Source organism: Danio rerio, chromosome 3, assembly GCF_052040795.2.
Source record: "Danio rerio strain M-AB ecotype USA chromosome 3, GRCz13ab, whole genome shotgun sequence".
NCBI classification, from domain to species: domain Eukaryota; kingdom Metazoa; phylum Chordata; class Actinopteri; order Cypriniformes; family Danionidae; genus Danio; species Danio rerio.
Window position 1 is genome coordinate 7432501 of NC_141023.1, and position 25241 is coordinate 7457741.

The following is a 25241-nucleotide window of genomic DNA, read 5'->3' on the forward strand; positions in this document are numbered from 1 at the left end:
CACTGTAGTGGACGATGTCCTGCATCTTCTTCCAGACTCTGAACGGCAGGTTCCCCAAGTAGCGAGACACATGAATCAAAGCTCCAGAAGGCGTCTGTGGATCCGGTTGTGAGATCTGGACTCTGGAAGAACATTCAGGAGTCACATCTGCAGGATTCAGAAGCAGAGAGAGCAGAGACACCAGCAGATCACTCACCTTTCCATCGAGACTGGAAACTCCTGCAGAACAAACACACAACTGATCATCAAGAGCTCAATCCATCATCAATCAATCAATCACTGATCTGAAATCAGACCTTTAGAAAGCAGACGTCATTGGCTTTCAGCATCTCCTCCGTGTCTTTGATCGTGTGTGAAAGAGCTGAGATGTGTGTGTTCATCTCCTCCAGCTTCTCCTTCATCATCTGCTTCTTCTGCTCCTCTTCCTCTCTCAGTGCAGTGATTGTAGCTACTTCTTCATCTCGAAGAAACTGATGAAGCCTCTCAAACTCATGTTTAATCTGACGCTCTGTGTGATCAGCTTGAAACTGAAAGTAAATCACAGACACATTTAATAATCTGAGTCAAAACACAAGAACATCACTTCATAAATATCCTCAGATATAGAAAAGACCCAGAAGCCAAGTTATGTTTAACATTAGCAAAGTCATTACCAGAATTCCATTAAACTAATGATAAGAAGTCATAATTGTGTCTCCTGCTGCTGAATGAAAAAGACTCTTGATTCTGTTTCTCACCTTGATGTGTTGATCTGTTTTCTCAAACTCTGCTTTAATTTTATTATTGTGTTTGAGTTTCTCCTGTAAAGATTTCAGTGCTGTATTGAGCTCCTCCTGAAATTGAACAATTAAAAACAAACATAAAAACACAAAAATCCCTGTGAAGAGAAGTAAATACTGTGAAATGATGTGATTTCTTCTAGAATTATTTAATTAAATACTACAATTATTCAATTCTCAAACTCTGCATCTATAATGTTGTACAATAGTGAGAATTGTGTTTTAAATATAATGCAAATGAAACACCTCATATTATATGCATTTGGACATAGGTTCTGCTGTTTGTAACACATTACTTTAAGCACTAAGTCCCACTATTAATTAATTACTGGCTCATTATCTGCTAATTATTAATATGTTGGTCATTTATTAGTGTTTCTAAAGCAGCTATTCAACACAATCTTACTTTACATCACTGATCCTACTGAATATCTAAAAAGTTTTATGAATGAAGAGACTCTTGTCTTTGTAGGAAGAAACCGCTTCACTGATGGGTCTGAATTTGTGATTGTCGTGTTGTTGTGAAGTAGCACACACTACACAAGCAGGCTGTTTGTCCTCCACACAGAAGAGTTTGAGTTTCTCACTGTGTAAACTGCAGATCTACTCAGATTCTGATGACGCATTTCTGTCTTTCAGGAACAACTCACACAGGTTTTTCAATACTAAATTAGGAGAAGGTTCATCTTTTAAAGATCTTCTTCTGCAAACAGGACACTCCTGAGTTTTCTTGGTTCTCCAGAACTGTTGAAGACACTCTTTACACACACTGTGACTGCAAGATAAAAGAACAGGATTCTTGAAGATTTCACAGCACACGGGACAAGAAACTTCTTCGGATAAATTTAGAGAAGCCATTTCCCCTGTTTGAGCTCCAGAAATCTGAACCTTACTTTCACTTTCTGAAAGACGGTTAATAAAAAGAAGGAATTACAAAGATCTGCTTTGTGTTTAGAAACAAGTGTCTTCAAAGTTCTTCTTGAAAGGGTTTGTCTTCATTTTCCACTGGTTCTTTTTAAAATCCAGTACAGAAATGAAGAGAGTCAGCCTGACAGAAAGCAGGAATAATAAGTCAGTCTCTTCCTGGTCAGAGCCGTAAGAGGACGAGCCTCTGATCTCCTTTGGGTGTGATAAAACAGGACAAACAACATCAGGAGTTCAGGTTATACAGTTTTTGAACAGAACACATCTAAAATGAAGTTACTTCAAACAAAAAGTAAAACACAATCTATTGCTGAATCTTTGGACATTACTAGCTGTGTTGTAATTTTTTTTTGTGTTATTTCTAGTTTTGACTAGGGTTTTTCAACATTTGGCATATCCACTTGTTGCAGCACTTTAAATAGTTTGCACTTTCTATTGCAGCCCTTTTCCAGTTTAAACCCATTCAGAATATTTTGGAACAGGAGTTTTCTCTTTGCATTGAGGATCAGTCATTAATAAAGGTCAATTGTAATATTCTACAGTAGCAAAGCGCAGAGTCTAGCTGGACACACAAGTCTGAAGCAGTGGGATGAAGTAAACGTGCAGTCAGTGGTTGTTTTGTAGATGAGTGACAGCACCTTAAATTTGATTCAAGCAGTGATTGGCAGTGTAAACTGATGAATAAAGGTGTGACAAGCACTCTTTTCAGTTTCTTGAAGCCCAGTCTTGCTGCATTTTGGATCAGCTGAAGAGGCTTGATGGTGATGGATGGAAGGCCTGACAGTAGAGCATTGCAATAGTCCAACCTCGACAGGACAAGAAAACAGGCAAGCAGTTGAGCAGCGTGTTCAGATAGATAGGGTCAAATCTTGCATGACCGGGCAGTTGGAGCATATGGTCTGTAATTTTCAACTAGTCATCAAGAACCACTGCTGGTTTCCTGACAGTCAGCTGTATGGTAAAGTTGTGGTTCAGATTTGGAGTTGAAGATGGTGGTTCTTCATCCAGCATGAAATATCTCTCAGACCATGCTGATATTAATGCAGCAATCACAAGATTATCCAATTAGAATGAAAAGTAGAGCTGGGGGTCATCTGTAAAGCATTGGTAGGAAAAGCTGAATGTTTCTGAAAGACAGACTTAAGTAATGCCATGTAAACAGAAAAGAGAAGCGGTGCAAGAACAGAGCAGAGTACAGTGTGTGTGTAGTTTACATACTGAATATTAATTTACACTTACATCTAATAACTTTCTAGAAGCATTGTTTGTAGTGCTGGACAAAGATAAATCTAAATAATTATCAAAAGAGGTTTTTTATTTTATTAGATTATGTAAATGTGATACGCGCATACATAGAAACAAAACTATACAATTCTATTACAAAGATATGTCATTTACAATATGACCAATATCTCACTTGTAGCAGTGCAATATGGCTGTATATCAACACTAGTGGGAGGCGTGCGTTGGCACGAGGCCGCAGGCTCAGTGCCTTAGCGTCCCACCAGGGCTGATATACAGCCATATAGCACTGCTACAAGTGAGATATTGTGTTTATACAACAGTTCGACGACATAATCGTGTTTATAAATAAGAAAATCAAACACGGAGAGTCTCAAAAACCCGTATGAGGAACTACTTTCTTCCGCCATTCGTTCACATCTGCAGCTGATGTCAAAATTGCAGAAGCCGTTACTAGTTCACCAACGTCACTTTAGAGTTAGTGTTTGAATGATTCTCAAACGTAATGTCTAAAGTGATGACAAAACAGCTGATTTTGCTCACACTTTAAGATTATAAGGCTGAATGTAACATGAAATGCCATCAGTCTACAGAGATATCTCGCTACAGTCTATTACAGTCTGCAGTATTTCTCTTATCACTACCAGACTGTTGTGTTTGTGATCAGAAAAATTGCTAAACATTCTTTCTGCCAACACAACACACATTCCTGATATGCGAGTAAATCGGTAAAAATGCAGCACTATAACATACAAGAGATCGACTTAGAATATCACTTACCAGCATACCTGCCAACATTTGTCTCTCAAAATGGGGTGGGTTGGGGAGAATATTACTTATTAGTTTAATAATGATTTGATCAGCTTTAGTTAGAAATCACGCTGTTTTAATCTTCTATCCAAGGGCTTATTATAAGGTCCTGGCGCCATCTTGTGGATAGATCATCTTTGGGTAATGGACGCCGATGCGCTGTCTCTGAGAAATTATAAATGTTTAAAATAGGCGCTATCCTTATAAATAAACTGCATAGTTGCAATCTAATCAACTACATTCTTGACAAAAAAAGCCTCAAAAGTACATTGTTGTCCAATAGCTGCAATATTTGTCAAACTGTAGAGTGTCCTCTTGTTGCGCTGTATGTGGGCGGAGTAATACAGAAGAGTGAGGAGGCTGTACAAATGCTGTTATTGCAGAATATCGCATGGCTATCAGCCAATCAGACTCAAGAACCAGACAGAACTGTTGTATGTATGTATATATGCATATAAACATTTTCTTACATATATGATTGTATGTGTGTATTTATATATACACAATAAATATACACAGTACTCGCACATTTATTTTGTCAAAACAAACATTTATTATGGATCTGAAAGATTTTTTGTTGAGATAATATCAGCTCACTCTCAAACCAAAATGTAAAAATGACAAGGAAATAATTTTGGTGCAATTTTTAATTTTTGCACCATTATTTTATAGTTTTATTTATAGATTTAAATAGAATTTTATAGATTTAATCACAAATGTAAGACAGAATAACACACACTACAGTTAACGGCAGTAAAACTACAATATCATTATATGTTAGTTTGAAGCCTGCCAGAAGTAGGAAACTCAAAACTGCAGTCACAAAATCCAGTGAGAAAACAAGTAATGTTATATTTTTGGGCAGTAATTCCTAATTATATAACATTTTTAAATATTTAAAGATAAAAAACAGGATCAAGTTTAACATTTAAAAAGTTTATAACAGGTTTAGCAAAAATATCATTATTATTTTTTTTTTACATAAATATGTTATTCTTTGGCTTATTGATCTGTTCTCTAACGTGATTTAACAATGTCAGTGTGTCTGCAGTGCTGGACCAACCAATGTGAATTACATATGAAAGAAGATGCAGACCTACAGGTGTAACTTTGACTGACTACTGAGCGGTAAGATCCTCAGATAGACAAGACTACCACACCAGAAGAAAGGAAAGACAGACTCAGTGAAGGTGGTGGTGAATGTGTGTAGATGTGTGTTTGTTACAGGATCAGAGAAAGACACTGTTCCTCTGTCACAGTCCAGATCAACTCTCACACACTCGAGATCCTGTTTAACAGTAAAGCCAGAGCCTACAGCTGTATTATACCGCACACTCCAGACACCAGTGCTAAAGAAAACATTTCCCTTCCTCTGGTTTGATGCTGTAGATACTCCAAGAATCCAGCATGGACTCTCTTTGACCTCCACAACCCAGCAGTGTTTTCCTGAGGTAAAACCCTCTGAACCCAGAACACATGAGTAAAAGTCAAATCTCTCTGGATTATCAGGAACAGGTAGATTGTTCCTGCTGTACCTCACACTGGTCAGATCATCAGACAGGACGAGACGTGGATTTGCAGTGTTTGGATCCAGAATGACAGGAGCTGAAGAGACACAATCAACAGCTGCTTTTATTCTGATGTTCATATCATGATCAAGAGTGAACAAACACAGATTATTATGAACTATGACACTCGTCCTGTTGATCAAACACATCAGACATGTTCCTCTGATCACTGTCTGTTATTAGTTACACACTCATTTTCATAAGCAGTTTAAAAACATCAGATCAGGCTCAAGATCAACTATATTTGGTCTTACTGTTTTTAGATCCTCGATTACTGTCTGTTGTGTCTGATACAGTAATTAATAATCTGTCACTGATATATTGTTAAATACACGACTGTAGATTTAGCATGGATGAAGGGAACATGTCCCCACCAATATCCACCGACTACTAAAATGTCCTCACCAATAATTTGATGTCAACTGTTACGTTATAGAACGTATTAATTATTTGTTTGTTTATTTTATATATATAAATATTATATATATATACAGATTTGTGTTTTGTTTATGCATTTGGAGCTGATGTTGTGTTGTGCGCTGTGGATCATGCGCAGCTTTCTCTCTCTCTCCCCCTCCCTCTAGAGCTGCGCTTGATTGCGGTCCAGCCGTGTTGCGTGTGGGAGCGTATATAAAAGCTGAAGGAGAGGAACAATGGAGAGATCTTTCTGCTCGGTGCAGGTCGCAAATCTCCGTCGTCGCCGCCGCCGCTGCTGTTGTTCCGAGCGTCTCCTATCTCCTGCCCCAAACTGTTGGTTGACTTGGTGTGAATTGATTGATTTCTGTTACTGACAATTTAATTATTTTCTAAAACGGCTCTCTGTTAAATCTGAATCTATTGGCTTTTCTGATTAAATATTTATATATATTATTTTTGGTTAGAAACAGAAGCGGTAGGTTGGGAATCGCCATTTACTTTAAAACGTTTTCTCCTGGTTTGTGGTAGCAAGGGAGAAAGGGAAGTTTGCTGTAATTTTATTTGGGGTACTTTTATTTGAGCAGGTAAGTTAGAATTATTTCCCCGCAAGTTAGCTGTCTTTTTGTTTATTATTTTGGCCTGGATTCCCTTCCGAAGAGATGCTTCTATCTTTGTTGTCTAAGTAAATAATAAATATTGTTACTACTTGATCAGCGTTGTGATTATTGTGAGTTGGGACAGGAGAAGGGGAAAACCCTAAATTGAGTATTTGAGTTTATCTCTTTGTTTTTTTTTTACACTTGTTAATTGTTCCCACCAACCCTAGACTGGTCGGGACGTAACATCAACATTAACCTGGACATGCAGAAAGGGTTAAATCACACTCTCTACATTCATAAATCCCCACCAATGTCAAAAGCAAACCTGCACCCTTGGTTAAATATATGATGATCTTTGTGTTTTGATGAACTGAATGTTCTTCTGATAAACACAGCTCTTTTATAGATACTTCTACACAAACAATTCATAAAAAAAACACAGAATAAATAATCCTAACACTATATATTTCAAATTTGTATGATCATGTTTATTACAACACACTTGTATGGTTCAGATTTGTATTCAATATTTTTAATGTTGTATTTTATAATATAATGATATCATTTTCAAACACTTTATTTTATTATTCATTAAGAATATTCGTTTCCTTTTATGAATCACACTGAGCAGCTCTCTGAGGACAGAATAAAAGTATTAATTTTCTTAATGAACTCCAGAGACTGTCAAAACATTATTAATAACACCTTCATAATGAACAGTCTTTGAGGACTCTACAGTTATATTAAGATCACAATATAACCATCTAATATTTGAGGCTCAATGTTTCAGTCAGAAGAATATGGAGACTTAAATATCTTTTCACTTTTACACTGTTAATTTTGTTCTGGAGTTCAGCAGATGAAGAAATGAGAAACATTCTCTAAATATAGCCGCATGATATTACACATGACAGCATTATTATTATTATGATGCTGCTGTGACGGCCCTGGATAAACAGTTGAAACATTGTGTGTGTTATGATTGTCCTTTACAACAAACTAAAACAGTATTTCACTACAAACTAGAATAAATACTGCAGTGAAACACTGACTGTGTGTGAGCAGAGAGACTCTTACTGTAGTGGACGATGTCCTGCATCTTCTTCCAGACTCTGAACGGCAGGTTCCCCAAGTAGCGAGACACATGAATCAAAGCTCCAGAAGGCGTCTGTGGATCCGGCTGTGAGATCTGGACTCTGGAAGAACATTCAGGAGTCAGAACTGCAGGATTCAGAAGCAGAGAGAGCAGAGACACCAGCAGATCACTCACCTTTCCATCGAGACTGGAAACTCCTGCAGAACAAACACACAACTGATCATCAAGAGCTCAATCCATCATCAATCAATCAATCACTGATCTGAAATCAGACCTTTAGAAAGCAGACGTCATTGGCTTTCAGCATCTCCTCCGTGTCTTTGATCGTGTGTGAAAGAGCTGAGATGTGTGTGTTCATCTCCTCCAGCTTCTCCTTCATCATCTGCTTCTTCTGCTCCTCTTCCTCTCTCAGTGCAGTGATTGTAGCTTCTTCTTCATCTCGGAGAAACTGATGAAGCTTCTCAAACTCATGTTTAATCTGACGCTCTGTGTGATCAGCTTGAGTCTGAAAGTAAATCACAGACACATTTAATAATCTGAGTCAAAACACAACAACATCACTTTATAAATATCCACAATAAACTCAGATATAGAAAAGACCCAGAAGCCAAATGATGTTTAACATTAGCAAAGTGATTACCAGAAATTAATTAAACTAATTATAAGAAGTCATATTCGTGTCTCCTGCTGCTGAATGAAAAAGACTCTTGATTCTGTTTCTCACCTTGATGTGTTGAACTGTTTTCTCAAACTCTGCTTTAATTTTATTATTGTGTTTGAGTTTCTCCTGTAAAGATTTCAGTGCTGTATTGAGCTCCTCCTAGAATTGAACAGTTAAAAACAAAATATAAAAACAAAAACCACAGTGAAGAGAAGTAAATACTGTCACATGATGTGATTTCTTCTTGCATTTTTTAATTAAACAATACAATTATTCAATTCTTTCTGGGCTTGTAATTTCAAATTCTCCAAATCTGCATCAATAATGTTGTACAATAGTGAGAATTGTATTTTAAATATAATGCAGACAAAACACCTCATATAATATGCATTTGGACATCGGTTCTGCTGTTTGTAACACATTACTTTAAGCACCCACTAAGTCCCACTATTAATTAACTACTGGCTCATAATCTGCTAATTATTAATATGTTGGTCATTTATTAGAGTTTCTAAAGCACCTATTCAACACAATCACTGATCCAACTGAATACCTAAACTCACTTAGCATGAGATGTGAACAAAATCAGCATGGGGGCAAATACTTTTTCACCGCACAATGTTTGTCATATGAAGATGAGTAAAACGGCAGAGAGAACTGATGAATCAATGTGCTGATATCTATAAAATATTACTGTTCTTATTAATGAAGAGACTCTTGTTTTACCTTATATGAAGAAACCACTTCACTGATGGGTCTGAATTTGTGATTGTCGTGTTGTTGTGAAGTAGCACACACTACACACGCAGGCTGTTTGTCCTCCAGACAGAAGAGTTTGAGTTTCTCACTGTGTAAACTGCAGATCTCCTCAAATACCGATGAACATCTCTCATTTCTCCCCTTCAGGAACAACTCACACAGGTTTTTCAATACTAGATTACATGGAGGATCGTGACTTGACAATCTCCGGCAAACAGGACACTCCAGAGTTGTCTTGGTTCTCCAGAACTGTTGAAGACACTCTTTACACACACTGTGACTGCATGATAAAAGAACAGGATTCTTGAAGATTTCACAGCACACGGGACAAGAGAGTTCGTCTGCAGAAACATTTACTGAAGCCATTTCCCTGTTTGAGCTACAGAAATCTGAACCTTACTTTCACTTTCTGTATTCTAAAACATTTATCACAAAGATGTGTGTTTAGAAACAAGTGTCTCTAAAATCCTTCTTAAAAGTGTTTGTCTTCCTCATTTGCTAATTTCAAATTCTTAAAAAAATAAAAATCCAATATAGAATTGAAGAGAGTCACTGTAACAGCATAAAAAGTCAGTGTCTTCCTGATCAGAGCTGTAAGAGGGAGGAGCTTCTTCTCCTTTGGGTGTCGTAAAACAGGACAGGGAACAATATCAGATATGCAGGTTGTATTTAATCAAAATGCATTACAAAATCATTTGCAATGAATCTCTTTCAAACATTGTGCTTAAATGGATATTCATAAAACTACAACAAAACATGCGTTTCAACAGTAGGCAAGTGCAGTCAACAAAATAACAAGTGTTTAGAGATTTTCAACTTTAACCTTTTAATCATTGTTGCTTTCGTCAACTATTGCATTTAACAATGTTATAGTCTTACAAACATACCGCTATATTGTATTTTTTGCTTTTTAAAAAAAGGCTTCTGGTTTTTAATTAAAATCAGTGTACACTATGTGGTGTTCATTAAAGTGATTTCTGAAAATTACCAGGTTATATGGCATAAATCAATGTGACATCTTATTAGACCAACAAACAATTATTTCAGTGTTTGATTTGATCAAAATTAGTGTCAAAAGAGAGCATTATTTTATGGTAGTTATAGCTTGCTCTTATTTTCTGTGCTATTAGGACACTTTTCTATGTTTTCTGGCAAAAAAAAAAGTTAAAGTAAAAAAATCAAAATAAAAAGCATAATATATAATGCAACTATTATTTGTAACATATTTAATGCGAAGTACAGCTGAAGTCAGAAATATTAGCCCCCCTGCTAATTTTATTACCCCAATTTCATTTTTTTTTCTCTTTTTTAGCAGAAATAAAACAAATAAGACTTTTTCCAGAAGAAAAAATATTATCAGACATACTGTGAAAATTTCCTGAATCTGTTAAACATCATTTGGGAGATATAAAAATAATAATTCAGAGGGGGGCTAATAATTCAACTTCAACTGTAGGTCTACTGTACATGTTACTGTATTTTCTATCTGAAACTACGACAGTAACACAAGCACAGTTAATAAATTGTTAATATGTTCTGTATTAATTATAAATTAAAAATAAGATCTTTGGAAATCAAAATATGCCGCCCTTAGTCACAACGCGAAGGCTGAGGTTCCTTTTTCACAGATGTTTAGATGTTACATCCGTCGATTTCTTGGTTATAGCACTTATAACTCACAAAAGAAACGTCCTTAAATCTTGCCGTTACTTTCCTCTTTCACTTTCATTCGAGTGGCCAACCCGGAAGTAGTATTGTATCTGGGCAAGATGGGAATGAAATAAAAAAAAATGTCCAAAACCGTTAGAATGAATAACCTTTGCTCAAATAAACCATAGATCGGTAAATAAGTCAATAATAAGCATTTTAAAATGATGAAAAATCGAAAATTATACATATTAAACTAATCTCAAGTTATTGAAGAAAACACGTTTAAAGCACACTAGCGCCATCTAGTGGAAACACTATATCAATGCTTTATGACAGCAGTTACACAAAATATCAATTAATCAGTAGAATTTACAATATGAGCTCTCAGGTTAAAGCAAAAATATTTTGCTTGTGACTTGTGTATTTTTTTCCCAAATGGATATTACAATTAAAAAAGGGAGGTCTCTGCCAACAGTAAGGCCCAATCCCAATTGGCAGGGGTGTCCCAACTCTCTTTAGCTTGAAGGCGTAGGGCTAAGGGGAAGGGGTGAATAGGCGTTCGAATGAAGATTTTTCAGGACCACACTCGAAACCAAGGGGTAAGAAAATTTCCCAGTATACACCAGCCACAACTGATGCTGAACCCGGAAGTTAGGAGATCCACTAATTAGTATTTTTTGTCATTATTCCCAATTTTTACAACAAACACGTTTTAATATATTCATAACCACATACATGTTTTACCCTCATGCTTTAAAAAAAAAAAAAAAACCTAAATTTAGCAATCTATAATCCTTGATAATAACTCCTGTACAGCTGTCCCACAACATTCTGACTCTTTATGACACTGGAATACCCTGTCAGTAATGCCTAGTGGCGTCCACTGCAACCCAGTACTGAGAAACACCTATACACGCTCATGCAGACTCACACACTACTGCCAATTTAGCTTATTCAATTCACCTGTACTGCATGTGTTCGGACTGTGGGGGAAACCAGAGCACCTGGAGGAAACCCACACAAATGCGGGGAGAACATGCAAACTCCACACAGAAATGCAAATTGACCCAGCCGAGCCTCGAACCATCTTGCTTTGACGTGATCATGCTACCCACTGCGCCACCGTGGCGCCTCTGCCATGTACCTCCATAAAAGTGAATTCACATTACCATGCAGAGTTAAAAATCCGGTTTTCATTATCCACTTTTCTTTTTTAGTCATCATCAAAATACAGTAAAGGATTCGGGGGTGTTCACGGTAAACTTGCAATATGTTGTGACATTAAACAGTTTTAATTTACATTTTTATTCAAAAACACTAGTATATATATGTTTGTCGACGTTGAAGCTTAGTTTATGAAGCAATTTAATAAAGTTAAAAAAAGAAAATAAAAAAATTGCGTGCTTCATATCGGCGTAACGGTACACTAGAGTCACAGGTTGGTATGCACCTCGGTTTTGGCGTCAAAGTTTGGTACTGGTACAGTGCAACAGAAATAATAACAAATCTCAAGTACTTGCCTTTTCTGTTTATATTGAACAGGCAGAAGTGTTTGTCACATGCAGAGCTGAAGATGCAAAAATACAAATTAAACACAATGATTAAAAATAAATCTTTAAAATACGGAAGCTAATTAGGAATGTATAGCTCAAAAATAAATCTCGGCCCTTTCCTAAAACAACAGAAAAATAATGCATATGTAATAAGTTTAAGATTCAGTAAGCTTTAAAACTGAAATCTCTATTATTGAAAATGCAGCACGTTGTTCATCCGTGCAGCAGATCCAGCTGTGCAATATTATGTGTGTGTGAGTAGAGAACGCTCACAGATTGACTTATGAGCTCACATGATGAGACAATATCCTATAGACCTTTTTCATGGCTGCTGCATGGAGGGCGCCATAGCGACCAGCGTTTTCCGTTAGAATGCTAAAAACTTCAGTTTACAGCGTGTACAACTGGTAATTTGCGCTCCGAAAATGAGTTTCAATAACGTTTTTAAGGGATAACAGAGTGTTTTTGTGACACACAACTTAGAAATGTGTCTGTTAAAGCTCTTATAATCTGTCACATGTGGTTCAAGCACGTCAGAAATACGAGAAAAACGTTCTCCTAGTTCACATGTCTGCCGTCAGAAATACAGTGTGTTCCCGGCCTGTCAGCTGTTAGCTCAGCGGCTCTTTAACACACACACACACACACAGAGAGAGAGAGAGAGAGAGAGAGAGAGAGAGAGAGAGAGAGAGAGAGCAAACCAGAGTACTGGCATGAAACTTAACAGGTATGAAAGTCGTGCAATTTACAAAAATGACCAATAAAAGTCTGTTATTGATCCTCTGCTGGCTGATTTGCTGTTCATTCTAATTGCGATCCGTTTGTGTTTTATTTCGTGTGTTGTATTCACCACGGTTTGTGTTTTTCTGTCATTTCGAAATGACACTAGCCTATATTTTCACTTTGTCACAGTTATTAAATCAGTGTGTCAGTGGCACAGTACAGGCTACGTGTGTTTGTCAAACATTTTGGTGAATTACATTTGTTTGGGCTGGTTATATATTTGAAATAATGAGAAAATGTTGACGTTAGCTATGAAAAGGCTTCATTTAAACTGCAGAAGATGCCGTCTGACAACGAGGGGAAAACGCCTCACAGCAGCTGTTTTCCATCCTATTAGATGGCATTTCTTTAAATGATCAGTCCAGGAGATGGTGCTGATGGACAACAGTATTAGTTCAAAGAGGATAAAAGCAGGTAAAATAGATTAAAACTATCGTTTTAAAGCTGTCCAAATGTGACTGTTTACATGCATCAGCTGCCGACCGGAAGTTCTTTGCATTCTCCTTGCGCATACACGCAAAGCATCATGGGTAATTTTGCGTTCCAAGAAAAAGGTCTGTATTTCCATTGTTTACGGACATTTGTGGCTGTTATACACCTGGCTTTCTTTTGCATCACTCTTTTTTCGCACATACTGTCAGTGTCAGAGAAGTGGATCAATCTTTAGAACTCAATGGTGAGACTAGTGTTGTGTGCTTGTGTTTAGTGTTAAGCTGTTGAGCGTGTGCACTGAAAGGGGGTTGTTGGAAGGCCCACACCATTTTGGGGCCCCAGAGTTACTATTAGGGTTACTATTAGGAGGCCCAATCCCCCACCTCCTGCTCTTCACTTTCATCCGTGTCATCTACCCCTTCGCTTTCGTCCGTGACTCCTCCCTCAACCCCCCCTCCCCACACCCTTCACTTTAGTCGTGTGCAGGAAAACACCATCCATCATGCTGTTGTGTCTTGTTTTCCAACAAAACATGTTCTTTGTGAATATAATCTGTATTCGTCGTGAGGGCACATGAACCAAACCGTTACCACTGCATCATAACAGTTAGGGATGAATTTGTTTACTTTTACAGCTCTAGTGCTAAATTATATGCTGCACTTTATGCAGCAACATGAAAGCTGATCAGTCTGCGGAGCTACAGTCCACATTTTAAAGAGCAATGGGCTGGATGTGGACCGCTGGCCACCTGTTGAATACATTGGCTGTATATTAGTGATGGGTCATTCTTGAAAGATTCGTTCATTTTGAACGAATCTTCAAAATGATTCAAACTACAAGTCCTCTCAGGGAGTGATTCGTGTTTCTATTTCATAAAGGAGTAATAAAGATTATGCATATCTTATCTTGTGTAATAATACAGTTTCTTTAAAGTCAAGTGATTTACTGAAAAGTGAAAGTTGAAAAATCACAAAATCTTATTAATCATATTTTTTTCTAAATAAGACAATGTTGATTGGAGTCATATAGACCCAAGATTAAATTGAGGGTTAACCGTAAATATTCACTCAATAATAATTTCATTGTTGGTTACATTTGTTGAATGAACCCATAACATGTAACTATAATAGAGAAATCTCATTGTGATCTGGCACCTGCATCCATAAACGGAAGTTGCACCATATATGGAAAGTTGCACCAATAATCACAGTCTGAAAGAAAACCCACTAATAATATTAATGTTTTGAGTGGCCTTTTGACACTCAGTCCCTCCAAATTCACTACAACCTTCCAAATACTTGACTTTTGGTCAATTAAGCTGTCAGTATCACTGTAATGATCTGGAGTGGAACAACAAGCGTAAGATCTAAATTGCAGCTTTATTTAGATTGTCAGACAGGCAAGGGTCGAAACCGGAGCAAACAGTAAAATATAGACAATTCAAATTCTAAACAAAGTGACAGACGAGAGGGATGAGATGGGTGATACAATGAGTCTGAGAATGTAAAATTGACAGTATGGGATCTCATAAAAATCTAAACAGTACATTGATTACAAACAATAAATGTGATCAGAATTAGAAACAAATAAGAATAAATGTCTAAATTTATTGATTGCTTGAACCTGGAGCAGGGGCGATTTTAGGATTTTCATTTTAGGGGGGCTCAGCTCCTTATGAGAAAAAAATTAATAATAATAATAATATATATAATTATTATTTTTAGGGTTGTATGCTTAACTATAAACTAGCAGTATTTCACTGTATTATATAGATGTGCATATTCATTTGAGTTCTGAATGAGCCAAATAGGCTCAACACACCTGTTTACTGTAGTAAAAGCCACTATATAGGTTAAAGTATAGTTTGGTTTCCATGTATTTAATAAATAAAACTTCCAATTTTGTAATTAAATGGTACACATAATATATATATATATATATATATATATATATATATATATATATATATATATATATATATATTTTTTTTTTTTTTTTTTTTTTAACTAATTCACATATTTCACGAGCTGAATCATAATTTTACAATAGGAATTATTTTTAATTCAAGACATCACATGATGTTTCTATCTCTGTCAGTGACATTGACAGATAAAACGAGTACATTCACTAAGTGGTTCTGTCACTGTTTAATACTTTCTGTGCATGACTGTGGTATAGATAATGACACATACACTGTAATGTGCTTTATAATGGTAGTTTATTTTGAATTAAAAATAGTAAAATGTTCATTAAGAGTTACATTTTCGCTGGAGGAAACAGCTGTGATTATGAGGTGAGCACTGAGGAAACAGTAGATTGCAAACTCCATTGCTCCTAAATGACATTGGGGTACAAGTGATCCATAGCAGTGTTCCATAGCAAAGTGTATCCATAGTATCCATAGTGTATCCAAAGTGTATCCATAGCAAAGAACTGCAAATAAGCAGATATTATAACAATTTATTGATAAACCCATCTTATTCTCTCGTTTTGTGGTTTGCAGATCAAATGAAAAGGGAAAGTTGGGGAGGAGCCGAATTTGGCCACCATCTTCACATCAAATTTAAATGGGACAGAGACGATAATTTGGTCTACAGTTTATGAGCTAATCGGAAAAGTTTTAGGGGGGCTGAATAAAAAAATAGGCCTAGTGACGCCCATGACCTGGAGTCAGATAAAACAATCAATTTAGAAACAAATAATAAATACATTTTACTAAACAACGCACATTTTACACATGCCTAACCCCGAGGACCCCAATGCGCTTCACCCTAATGCATTCACACCTCCCAAAAAATGTATCTACACATCAAGTTGCCATGGAATGCAAGAACTGTGATTGGTTGTTTATAAAGTGTAACAAAGAAACCCCACTGCCAACAAGCATTTCAAAAACAAAAAAAGATGTCTATGTTTGAACAGAATGCATATTCATTTCATTCAAAATCTCACTGACCAAAGATGAACAGCACGAACTAAGATAGTAAAATACATTTGCAATATTTATCAAATTTATGGATTTGTAAATAATGCATATAATGACCCCATATGTGTCTATTTCATAAAGGAGTAATAAAGATTATGCATATCTTATCTTGTACAATAATACAGTTTCTTTAAAGTCACGTGATTTACTGAAAAGTGAAAGTAGATAATCTTGTCTATTATAAAATATAATCTACGATAATTTTGTTCATTTAAAAAAAACTTGATAATATACTGTATATATATATATTATTATTATTATAATTATTATATATTATTATTATTGTTATTAATTAATCCATTTATATAGAACCTTTTACAATGTATATTGTGTCAAAGCAGCTTAAATAGATAGAGCTGCAGTAAATTGAAACTGCTTCAGTCCAGTTAAATAATGACAATTTTGAGAGTTTTTTTTATTTTCTCTGATGAAGCAAACAAACAATTAAAGTAAACATTCATTGAAACTTTATAAACTTTGAAGACTTTTCATCACTTTTGGTTCAACACACTGATGGACAGCATTTCAGAAACATATATTTAATAGATCAATTTGTATATATTAAAAGAATGCTCATGAAACTGGTGACTTTTATATTGAGGCAGTGCATCTTGTTTTACAGTTTCTTTTTTTTATAAAAATTCATTCCGTTAATACAATTATACAATTTATTTAATTTTCCATTCCATTCATTTTATATGATGCAAAACTGATTTGTTCACAACAAAATATTAAGGAAGTTATATTTCCTTCTTGCTATTCAATGCAATGTGTGTCAGGAGAAAGGAAAATATTAGCCAGCAAGCAAAATAATAGTGTTTTGATATGTATGACTTTTAGGCTGGATTACTGTAATGATTTGCTCGCTGGTTGCTCAGGATCCTCTATTAATACACATCAGTACAAAATGCAGCTGCCAGAGTTCTTACCAGGTCTAGAAAATATGATCAAATTACCCCAATTTTATCCTCCTTACACTGGCTGCCTGTTAAGTTTCGTATTGAATTTAAAATATTGCTTCTTACCTATAAAGCTTTAAATAATCTAGCTCCTGTTTATCTAACCAACCTTCCGTCTCGCTACAATCCAACTCGCACTTTAAGATCTCAAAACTCAGAGCTTCTGGTAGTGCCCAGAAGAGCAAAGTGACCACTAAAGGAGGTCGAGGCTTCTCATTTATGGCTCCTAAACTCTGGAATAGCCTTCCTGCTAATGTCAGAGGCTAACACGCTCTCTCAGTTAAAAACTAGATTAAAGACCTATCTGTTTAGTAAATCATATACACAATATATCACATAACGGTACGATGCGTGAATGTGAATTTGATTGTAAGGCTGCTTTGAAACAATAATTATTGTGAAAAGCGCTATACAAATAAACTTTAATTGAATAAGTGCATCCCTCCTCTCTACTCCAATATCTGCCAATATCTTGATTTCGGCCATCTCAACACCCACACCCCTGTACCTGTATACCAAATGACCTCTGGTCCCTACTGAACCAGTCCATTTTCCACATACTGCGTGATTTACTGGAAACAGAAATCAAACATTTGCTATCACAGTAATCTGTGGATTCTTTCTTATTGGTTGACTTGTGTCTTGCATAACACAAATGCAGGTATTTAAGCCAGTGTGCACACTATGTACCATAACCATTGCAAAATAGTTCAAGAAACCAAGACATAAAGTGTATGATCTTCTATATTATCCAGAAGAAACTTGAATTGACGGCTTGGATTCCAGATTTTCCCTCAGGTTTGACTTTTTTACATTTACATATATTAATTTATCAGAGGGTTTTTATTACTCAACGTTTCTTGACTTGAAATAAAACGTGTGCTGATGCTGCATTGAATATGTAATGACAATCAAGATTTACAATTATTGCAGTTTTATAGACTATACTGACTTGTTCGAATTGTTTGTTTAGCTGCCCTTACTGCCTTAGTTTTGTTCAGTATATTCTTGTTCATCCTGAGTAATGGATAAATAGTGGTACTTAAAATATATATATTATTAATTACAACATTAAAACAATTATATTATACTGCATTATATTATGTTTAAAAGTAATTTAATCACTTTATTTAATTACTTGACTTACTGCTACTTAAAATGTGTGAATTAATAGAATTTAAGTATGTAAGATTCATACATTTTTATTTATCTTTAGTTACAAATATAATAACGATACAACAAATATAAAACATTTCAAAGTCGCAACCCCATATTTCATACATACCACATATTGTTAGAAATTTCTGGCAAAACTTTTAGTTCCTTAAGCATGTGCAATTGACTGATAAATCGAACTTTAAGTTTAGAAATCTATGTCAAATTGTTATGCTGAAAATCTAAAGGACAAAAATTATATATATTTTTTTCTCTGCGATTTTTAGAATATATGGCCATCAAAATTTTGACTAAATCTTTTGTTTCTTTGGCATGTGCAATTGTCTTGGTAAATGTAGCCTTATTTTAGCCTTATGTTGGAAAATTATACTTTAATTTTGTTCAACCTGTTTAATTTGTTTATTTTATTTAAGGCCAGTGCATTATAAGTTACTGCAAGTAAACTTTTTTTTCAGTGGATAAGTACTTCAGTTACAAGAACTAGTTACTTTGAAACTTGTTACCCAACACTGCTAATGAATGCTGACATGTTTGTAATTTCCTTTCTATTCTAATAGCTGTTAGGGTTTTGCTACTTCTGTTAGGTTTATTGATACTTTGTTGGCGAAGCTCTGATATTCCTTGTTTTCTTACTTTTCTGTCACGCCTTTAGGCTTCCCCAGTCTCTGTCTATTTCATGCCAGGGTGCACACTTACAGATTAAAATCATATATATATATATATATATATATATATATATATATATATATATATATATATATATATATATATATATATATATATTTATATTAAAAATATATTTTTTATATATAGAATATATATATTTAAATAGGCTACTATAAATTATAACTATTTTAAAGTATCATACATTTTTTTTTGTTTCACAAGCTTTGGAGATGTAGCCGATTTCCGCTTGTAAATCATAGGTCACCTATAGCTTTCATCATGAGCCACGTTTGCATTCGAAAAGACATAAATGATCTCAAAGTGCACTACAAAGAAAGCACAATTGTCAATCTATAGATTGCTAAAACAGAACTGTAAAAAATCATTTGAAAGCAAACTACACCTGAGAGAGGTAAATAAGCTTTTATTTTATTTTTAAATAATTCAAAATGGATGTTGGAATGTCTGAAAGAAATAGGGCATAGGGGGATGACTTGGAATAGAACACAGCAAGGAACTATGCTTCTAACTACAGCTCTAGACAAGTAGTTTGAAACAGTTTGCAAATGTTTGTTCGATTGAAATATTTGGGATGTAAGGATGGCTATATCTCTCCATAATATTAAACCCTGAAAACTGTTATGGAACTCCACACAAGACAAGACCACGAGAATGGCCAGGCACTAAAACAATAAACTTTCTAATCTGAGAAGAAGATCAGCTAGAAATATTAGTTAATCTCTTATATTAGTTAATTTGGGTTTTGACTTTGATAAGATCTTTGCCAGATGCTCCACACCAGGAAAAATGATCTTCACATCAACTCATGACCAGGCAAGAGTCTTGGTGAAGCTTTAATTGTCTTGAATTTATGATGATTTGAGTATTTAGGCAAAGGGTGCAGAGGTGTCTGTGGGATCCTGTAGTCAGGATACCCCATTGCAGGTTGTGAGACTCTGAGCTCTGCATCAGGACTTAAATGCTGCCATGTACTTCTACATGGTCAGGTATTCCTCTTTAACTCTTAAATATATCTTTGAGTAGTTGATGTTGTACAATCTTGATTGGCTTATTTTGTTTAATTATGTGAATTGGAATGGATTATTTTGGCCTGACAAATAAATGTAAAATTCTTGTTGAACTCTAATATCTCCTGAAATCACTTAAGTCTAGTAGATTGTTTAGGCTGATGTTTCCGCAGCCTACGACCAGGATTAGTCATACATCCAGGCTCAATGAATGAGCATGGGCAGAGCATTAGAGACTTGATGATTTCTGACAATCACTGACTAAGTATGATATAATCTAGAGGCTAAATCAAACATTCTTTAAGTATGAGCAAGCATGAGGCGGCCTATTATTACTTAAAGGAAATTAGCTTATCTGCTAAAAATCAGAACTGGCGAGGATGTGTCCGTGAGCAGATGTAACTGGCCTGCATACTGACTCTAAGAGACTTTGGGTAAACGATGAACCATTAACTGAAAATAAGGATTTACAATCAATCTGAATTAGACCTAATCACGACCTATAAGGTAATCAGCTTGAATTAGATTAATTTAAATCTAAAATGATTATAAATTGGAGTCAGATTAAAATTCGGAGCTGGAAACAAATTAAAATAAATTTTAACAAATAAAAATATTTCTTTTCACATGTGCTAAAAGGCTTACACGCATTTAACCTTCACCCAGGGCCAGCCCAAGCCTTCAAGGGGCCCTAAGCAGGATTTTATTTGACGCCCCCTTGGTGCAAACAATATGACAAATTATCGTCAATGCTTGATTATTCGCACACTATAAATTTAAAACAGACATTATTGATTTTATTCGCTGTAGCTGTGTTGCTTACTTCATAAAATATATGTTTTAAGACAATTCTAAATATTATTCTGCAGAAACAGCTTCCTATTGATCCCACTTTTTATATGACTACTTGCCACAAATCTAAATAATTAGACACAAAACATTAATATGGACTGGCAGAAACAAAAACAGCTGGAAGTGGCTAATAGCATACTTATTTTTAATATTATTATTATTATTCAGTCACAAGACGCTGCCAAACAGTCAAACACAGTGACAATAAAGATAATTTTTTTAAATTGGATATAAATGTCAACACTGAAAAAAATGCATATTGTATTTTGTAGTTCAAATAACTTAAAAAAATCTATTTAAATTAAAATCAAATTAAATCAGGAAGCATTTTCTAGACATACTCACATATCTAGCATATTACTCAATATGTACAAAAATTGTTCAGTTTTCAGAAATAATTCTAAATTAAGTGATTTTTTGTAAAACAAATTAATCTGCCAATGAGATAAGTAAAATAATCTTATTTAAAACCTAAAAGAATATTTTTTTATTTACCCTAATTGGCAGATTATTGAGTTTTTAAATGAAAAATTCACATTATTTTGACTAAAAATCTGTTTAGAAAACGTTTATTGGTTTAATAATTTTTATATCTTTGGACTAAAAAACACACAAAAACTAAAAGAAAGAAAAATGCATCAAAAATTTGTGATTAATTTCTTTTATAAACACGTCTTTATAGAATTGCAACAATGTAAAACAAGTGCACATCTGTCAAACAAGCTTAAAAATACTGATGTGCAGAGAGGAGTCTATGACTGAAGAGAGCACATCTCTATCACAGCAGCAAAATCTCAATTTAGTGGAATATGCATTTAAGAAAAAACTGTCAAAATAGTAATTTATTGCATTCTGTAAACTTGAAACACTTATTACAACTTTACCAACAAATTTTATGTAAACATGAAAACATTGTATGCTTAGCCCTGGTTTATTTTTAATAAAAAAATATGTAGTCCCACTATTTCATCAATTTAAGTTTTTTAATTCCTCTAATATTCTTTTGCCAAAATACCATCTACAAGGCTTTGATAAGATCTGTAAGAGTAAAATAAATGCAAGGCAATGCAAATTATATGTTCATGTCCTATTGATATCTTTATATAGTTTGGCAGAGTTAAAAAGTTTGAGCACATATAAGAAGTTGTACTGGCCGCAAGGCACGTGCGAGCGATATAGCGAAGTGAAAGCGCGTCTGTGAGAAAGAAACTAGTGCCAAATTCAGGGGAGCTGGATGTCTGAAACACACAAATACATTGGCCCAGCTTGGACAGAAGAAAGTGTCTGTATGCCTGAGATTTTCACCATTGCAATGGCTCATCTGTCAGTTGTTTACATGACGCTGATGTATGTCCGATGATCCGCCATTACGGGAAGCGCCACCTGGTGGCGGATGGATGTACTGTAGCTAAGTCTGTACTTATCTGCTGCAGTCAGTGTGGCAAACTGATTATTTATATCAGATTTTTTTTTTAATTCAGATAAATATCTTGGCGCCTGAGTATGTATCGCGGTCAGAAATAACACGATAAATGGGTATATATTTTGTCTCACCACTAATCCACAACTCAACAAACTAAAACGAAGGTCACACAATAATTTCAAGCACTCTTGGGGGCCCCCTGGTGGCCACGGGGCCCTAAGCAGCCGCTTAGTTCGCTTATGCCTTGGGCCGGCGCTGCCTTCACCCATGCTGTTAGTTCCGTCATAGGACTAATAGATGGACCCTTACAGGGAAATACTATATTTGAACTATATTTGTAATGACGGAACTTGTGTTATTGCGGCATTATGAGACCGAGCTAAACACTACACCCTATCTCCCTCTCTCTCCTGATAAGGGGAATACGTTAGGGTGTCTTTTCAATCTCAAAGCCCTCTCTGATATTCTATTCTCATTCAGAATATGCCCTCTGCATAATCTATCCATTCAAATATCTGTAAGTGTGAACTCATGAATAACAATATGTATAAGAGTGCCCTTGCATAAAAATTCCACTCACCAATTTCACTGACATGTTTTTATACAACTCAGTGACTGGTTTCCTGTCTGGAATCCCCTCCACTCATCCGTCAGGGAACAATGGTTTTGTCGCAGAGACGTTAACTGAGAGAACAAAACTAAACAAACAAACAAACAAAAAACAAACAAACAAACAAACTGTGCAACGTGTATTAGTCATTAGCAGGGTGGAGGAAAACTAAGCATATTGAATTTAGATAACAAACCACAGGGAAAATTTAAAGCTTTGAATATGAAGTCTGTATGCTGTTAAATAACAAGAGATGCAAATGAGAAGAAGTAGAGTGGTTTTTATGGTTTATAAAATTACCACGTAATAATCGGACGTTATATATTGAATTGAAATGTGTTTTTCCAGAAGGATAAATGGCTTGGGGAAAAAAGAACTGTGAAGACGACAAGGACCAAAATATTGATGTGATTATGAAAAGAACTTCATGTAAAAAGAGTTTTATTTTTTTTACTTGGGTATCTAATGCAACTTCTATAATCAAATAATTTCTTACTTTTTATTTGTTGCATATACCAAACCTGAAGCAGCTACAGCAGCATCTGCAAACAAAGCAGGAGGTGAACCAGCAAAAACATGGAAACAAACTTCTCTAGACATAACAAAAATGGCACTGACAGTTGCAGTAGTTGCAGTAGCAATACACATAGCAGGAACAAGAGTATTTGACACAGTTGCAGGAGCAGCAGCAGGAGCAGTAGCAGGAGCCGCAGCAGGAGGGGGTATATACATTTTAAGATCATTATGGGAACCAGAAGTGAGACTAATAGAAGAAACAGTGGGAGCAGCAATAGCAACCATAGCAGGAGGTATAGCAGGAACAGCAGCAGCAACACTGCTATCATTAATAGGACAGTCACAGAGAGGATCATCAGTAGTTGGAGCAATAGCAGGAGCTGTAATAGTGGCAGTAATTAGAACATATTTACAACGTGCAACAAGCACAATACTGTGGGCAATATGTAAAGTAAAGCATGTAGTAGCTCTAGTGAACCAAGTAAAATCAGTAGTTCAAACGGGTATGAAAGTAGTAAAACGAGCATTACTTGCTGCAGCAATAACCGGAGGATCAGGATTAGCAGCACTGGGTATATTTAAAGCAGCAACAGGCCTAGCAGCAGCAGGAACAGCAGCAGCAGCAGCAGCAACAACAACAGGAACAGCAGCAGCAGCAGGAGTAGCAGCAGCAGGAACAGCAGTGGCAGGAACAGCAGCAGCAGGAACAACTGGAACAGCAGCAGCAGCAGCAGCAGCAGGAACAGCAGCAGCAGCAGGAACAGCAGCAGCAACAACAACAGGAACAGCAGCAGGAGTAGCAGCAGCAGGAACAGCAGTGGCAGGAACAGCAGCAGCGGGAACAACTGGAACAGCAGCAGCAGGGATAGCAGCAACAGGTATAGCAGCAGCAGAAACAACAGCAACAGGGGCAGCAGCAGCAGGGATAGCAGCAACAGGTATAGCAGCAGCAGAAACAACAGCAACAGGGGCAGCAGCAGCAGAAACAACAGCAACAGGGGCAGCAGCAGCAGAAACAACAGCAACAGGGGCAGCAGCAGCAGAAACAACAGCAACAGGGGCAGCAGCAGCAGACACAACAGCAACAGGGGCAGCAGCAGCAGAAACAACAGCAACAGGGGCAGCAGCAGCAGCAGACACAACAGCAACAGGGGCAGCAGCAGCAGAAACAACAGCAACAGGGGCAGCAGCAGCAGACACAACAGCAACAGGGGCAGCAGCAGCAGAAACAACAGCAACAGGAACAGCAGCATTGGGAACAGGAACAACAGGCATAGAAGCAGCAGGAACAGCAGCAACAGGTGTGACAACAGCAGGAACATTAGCAAAAGGTATAGAAGCAGTAGGAACAGCAGCAACAGGCATAGCTGCATTAGAAACAGCAGGAACAGGCATAGCAGCATTAGGAACAGGCGTTGCAGCTTTAGAAGCAGCAGGAACAGGCATAGGAGCAACAGGAATCGCAGTACCAGTATTAGGTGTGCTAGCAGGAACAGCAGGAGCAGTATTAATTGGAAGATTTCTGGGAGGACTATCAACATCAGGAATTAACCAATCACAACAGGATGGACAACCAAACACACAAGCAGCAGTGATGGTAAGAAAGTAGATTTTACAAGAATAACTCCCTCTTACCATTATTACTTATGACATTTACAGTGATAATAAATATAAAGCAAAATGGATAATATATGAACATGCTTTCCATATTTTTCCAATTCGCTGTGGCGACCCCGGATTAATAAAGGGACT

At 36.1% G+C, this 25241-nt stretch overlaps 4 protein-coding genes across 4 annotated transcripts in view; all 4 read right to left on the reverse strand.

Moving 5' to 3' along the window:
- The window catches only part of LOC147845492 (nuclear factor 7, ovary-like), a 39123-nt gene extending 36850 nt beyond the window's left edge, over window positions 1-2273 (reverse strand). The window contains exons 1-4 of the mRNA XM_087243861.1: window positions 738-2273; window positions 297-527; window positions 197-219; window positions 4-122 (exon numbers count right to left, since the gene is read on the reverse strand). Coding sequence (XP_087099987.1) covers window positions 4-122; window positions 197-219; window positions 297-404 — 250 coding nt within the window. The 5' untranslated portion in view covers window positions 405-527; window positions 738-2273. The remainder of the gene's footprint in view (window positions 1-3; window positions 123-196; window positions 220-296; window positions 528-737) is intronic.
- Window positions 1-25241, reverse strand: part of rbfox3b (RNA binding fox-1 homolog 3b) — a 997536-nt gene that overhangs the window by 140116 nt on the left and 832179 nt on the right. The window lies entirely within an intron of this gene.
- On the reverse strand, window positions 4749-9459 carry trim35-19 (tripartite motif containing 35-19). Its single transcript, NM_001089399.3, is given in 8 exon segments — window positions 4749-5360; window positions 7417-7535; window positions 7610-7632; window positions 7710-7940; window positions 8160-8255; window positions 8823-8878; window positions 8880-8888; window positions 8891-9459. Coding segments are annotated over 8 exon segments (1374 nt in total). The 5' UTR covers window positions 9222-9459; the 3' UTR covers window positions 4749-4851.
- prr27 (proline rich 27) lies at window positions 15473-25074 on the reverse strand. The gene is made up of 2 exons (XM_087243724.1): window positions 22944-25074; window positions 15473-15706 (listed from the first exon to the last, which is right to left on the reverse strand). Exon 1 carries the CDS (start codon window positions 24933-24935, stop codon window positions 23985-23987), a length of 951 nt encoding a protein of 316 aa, XP_087099850.1. The 5' UTR covers window positions 24936-25074; the 3' UTR covers window positions 15473-15706; window positions 22944-23984.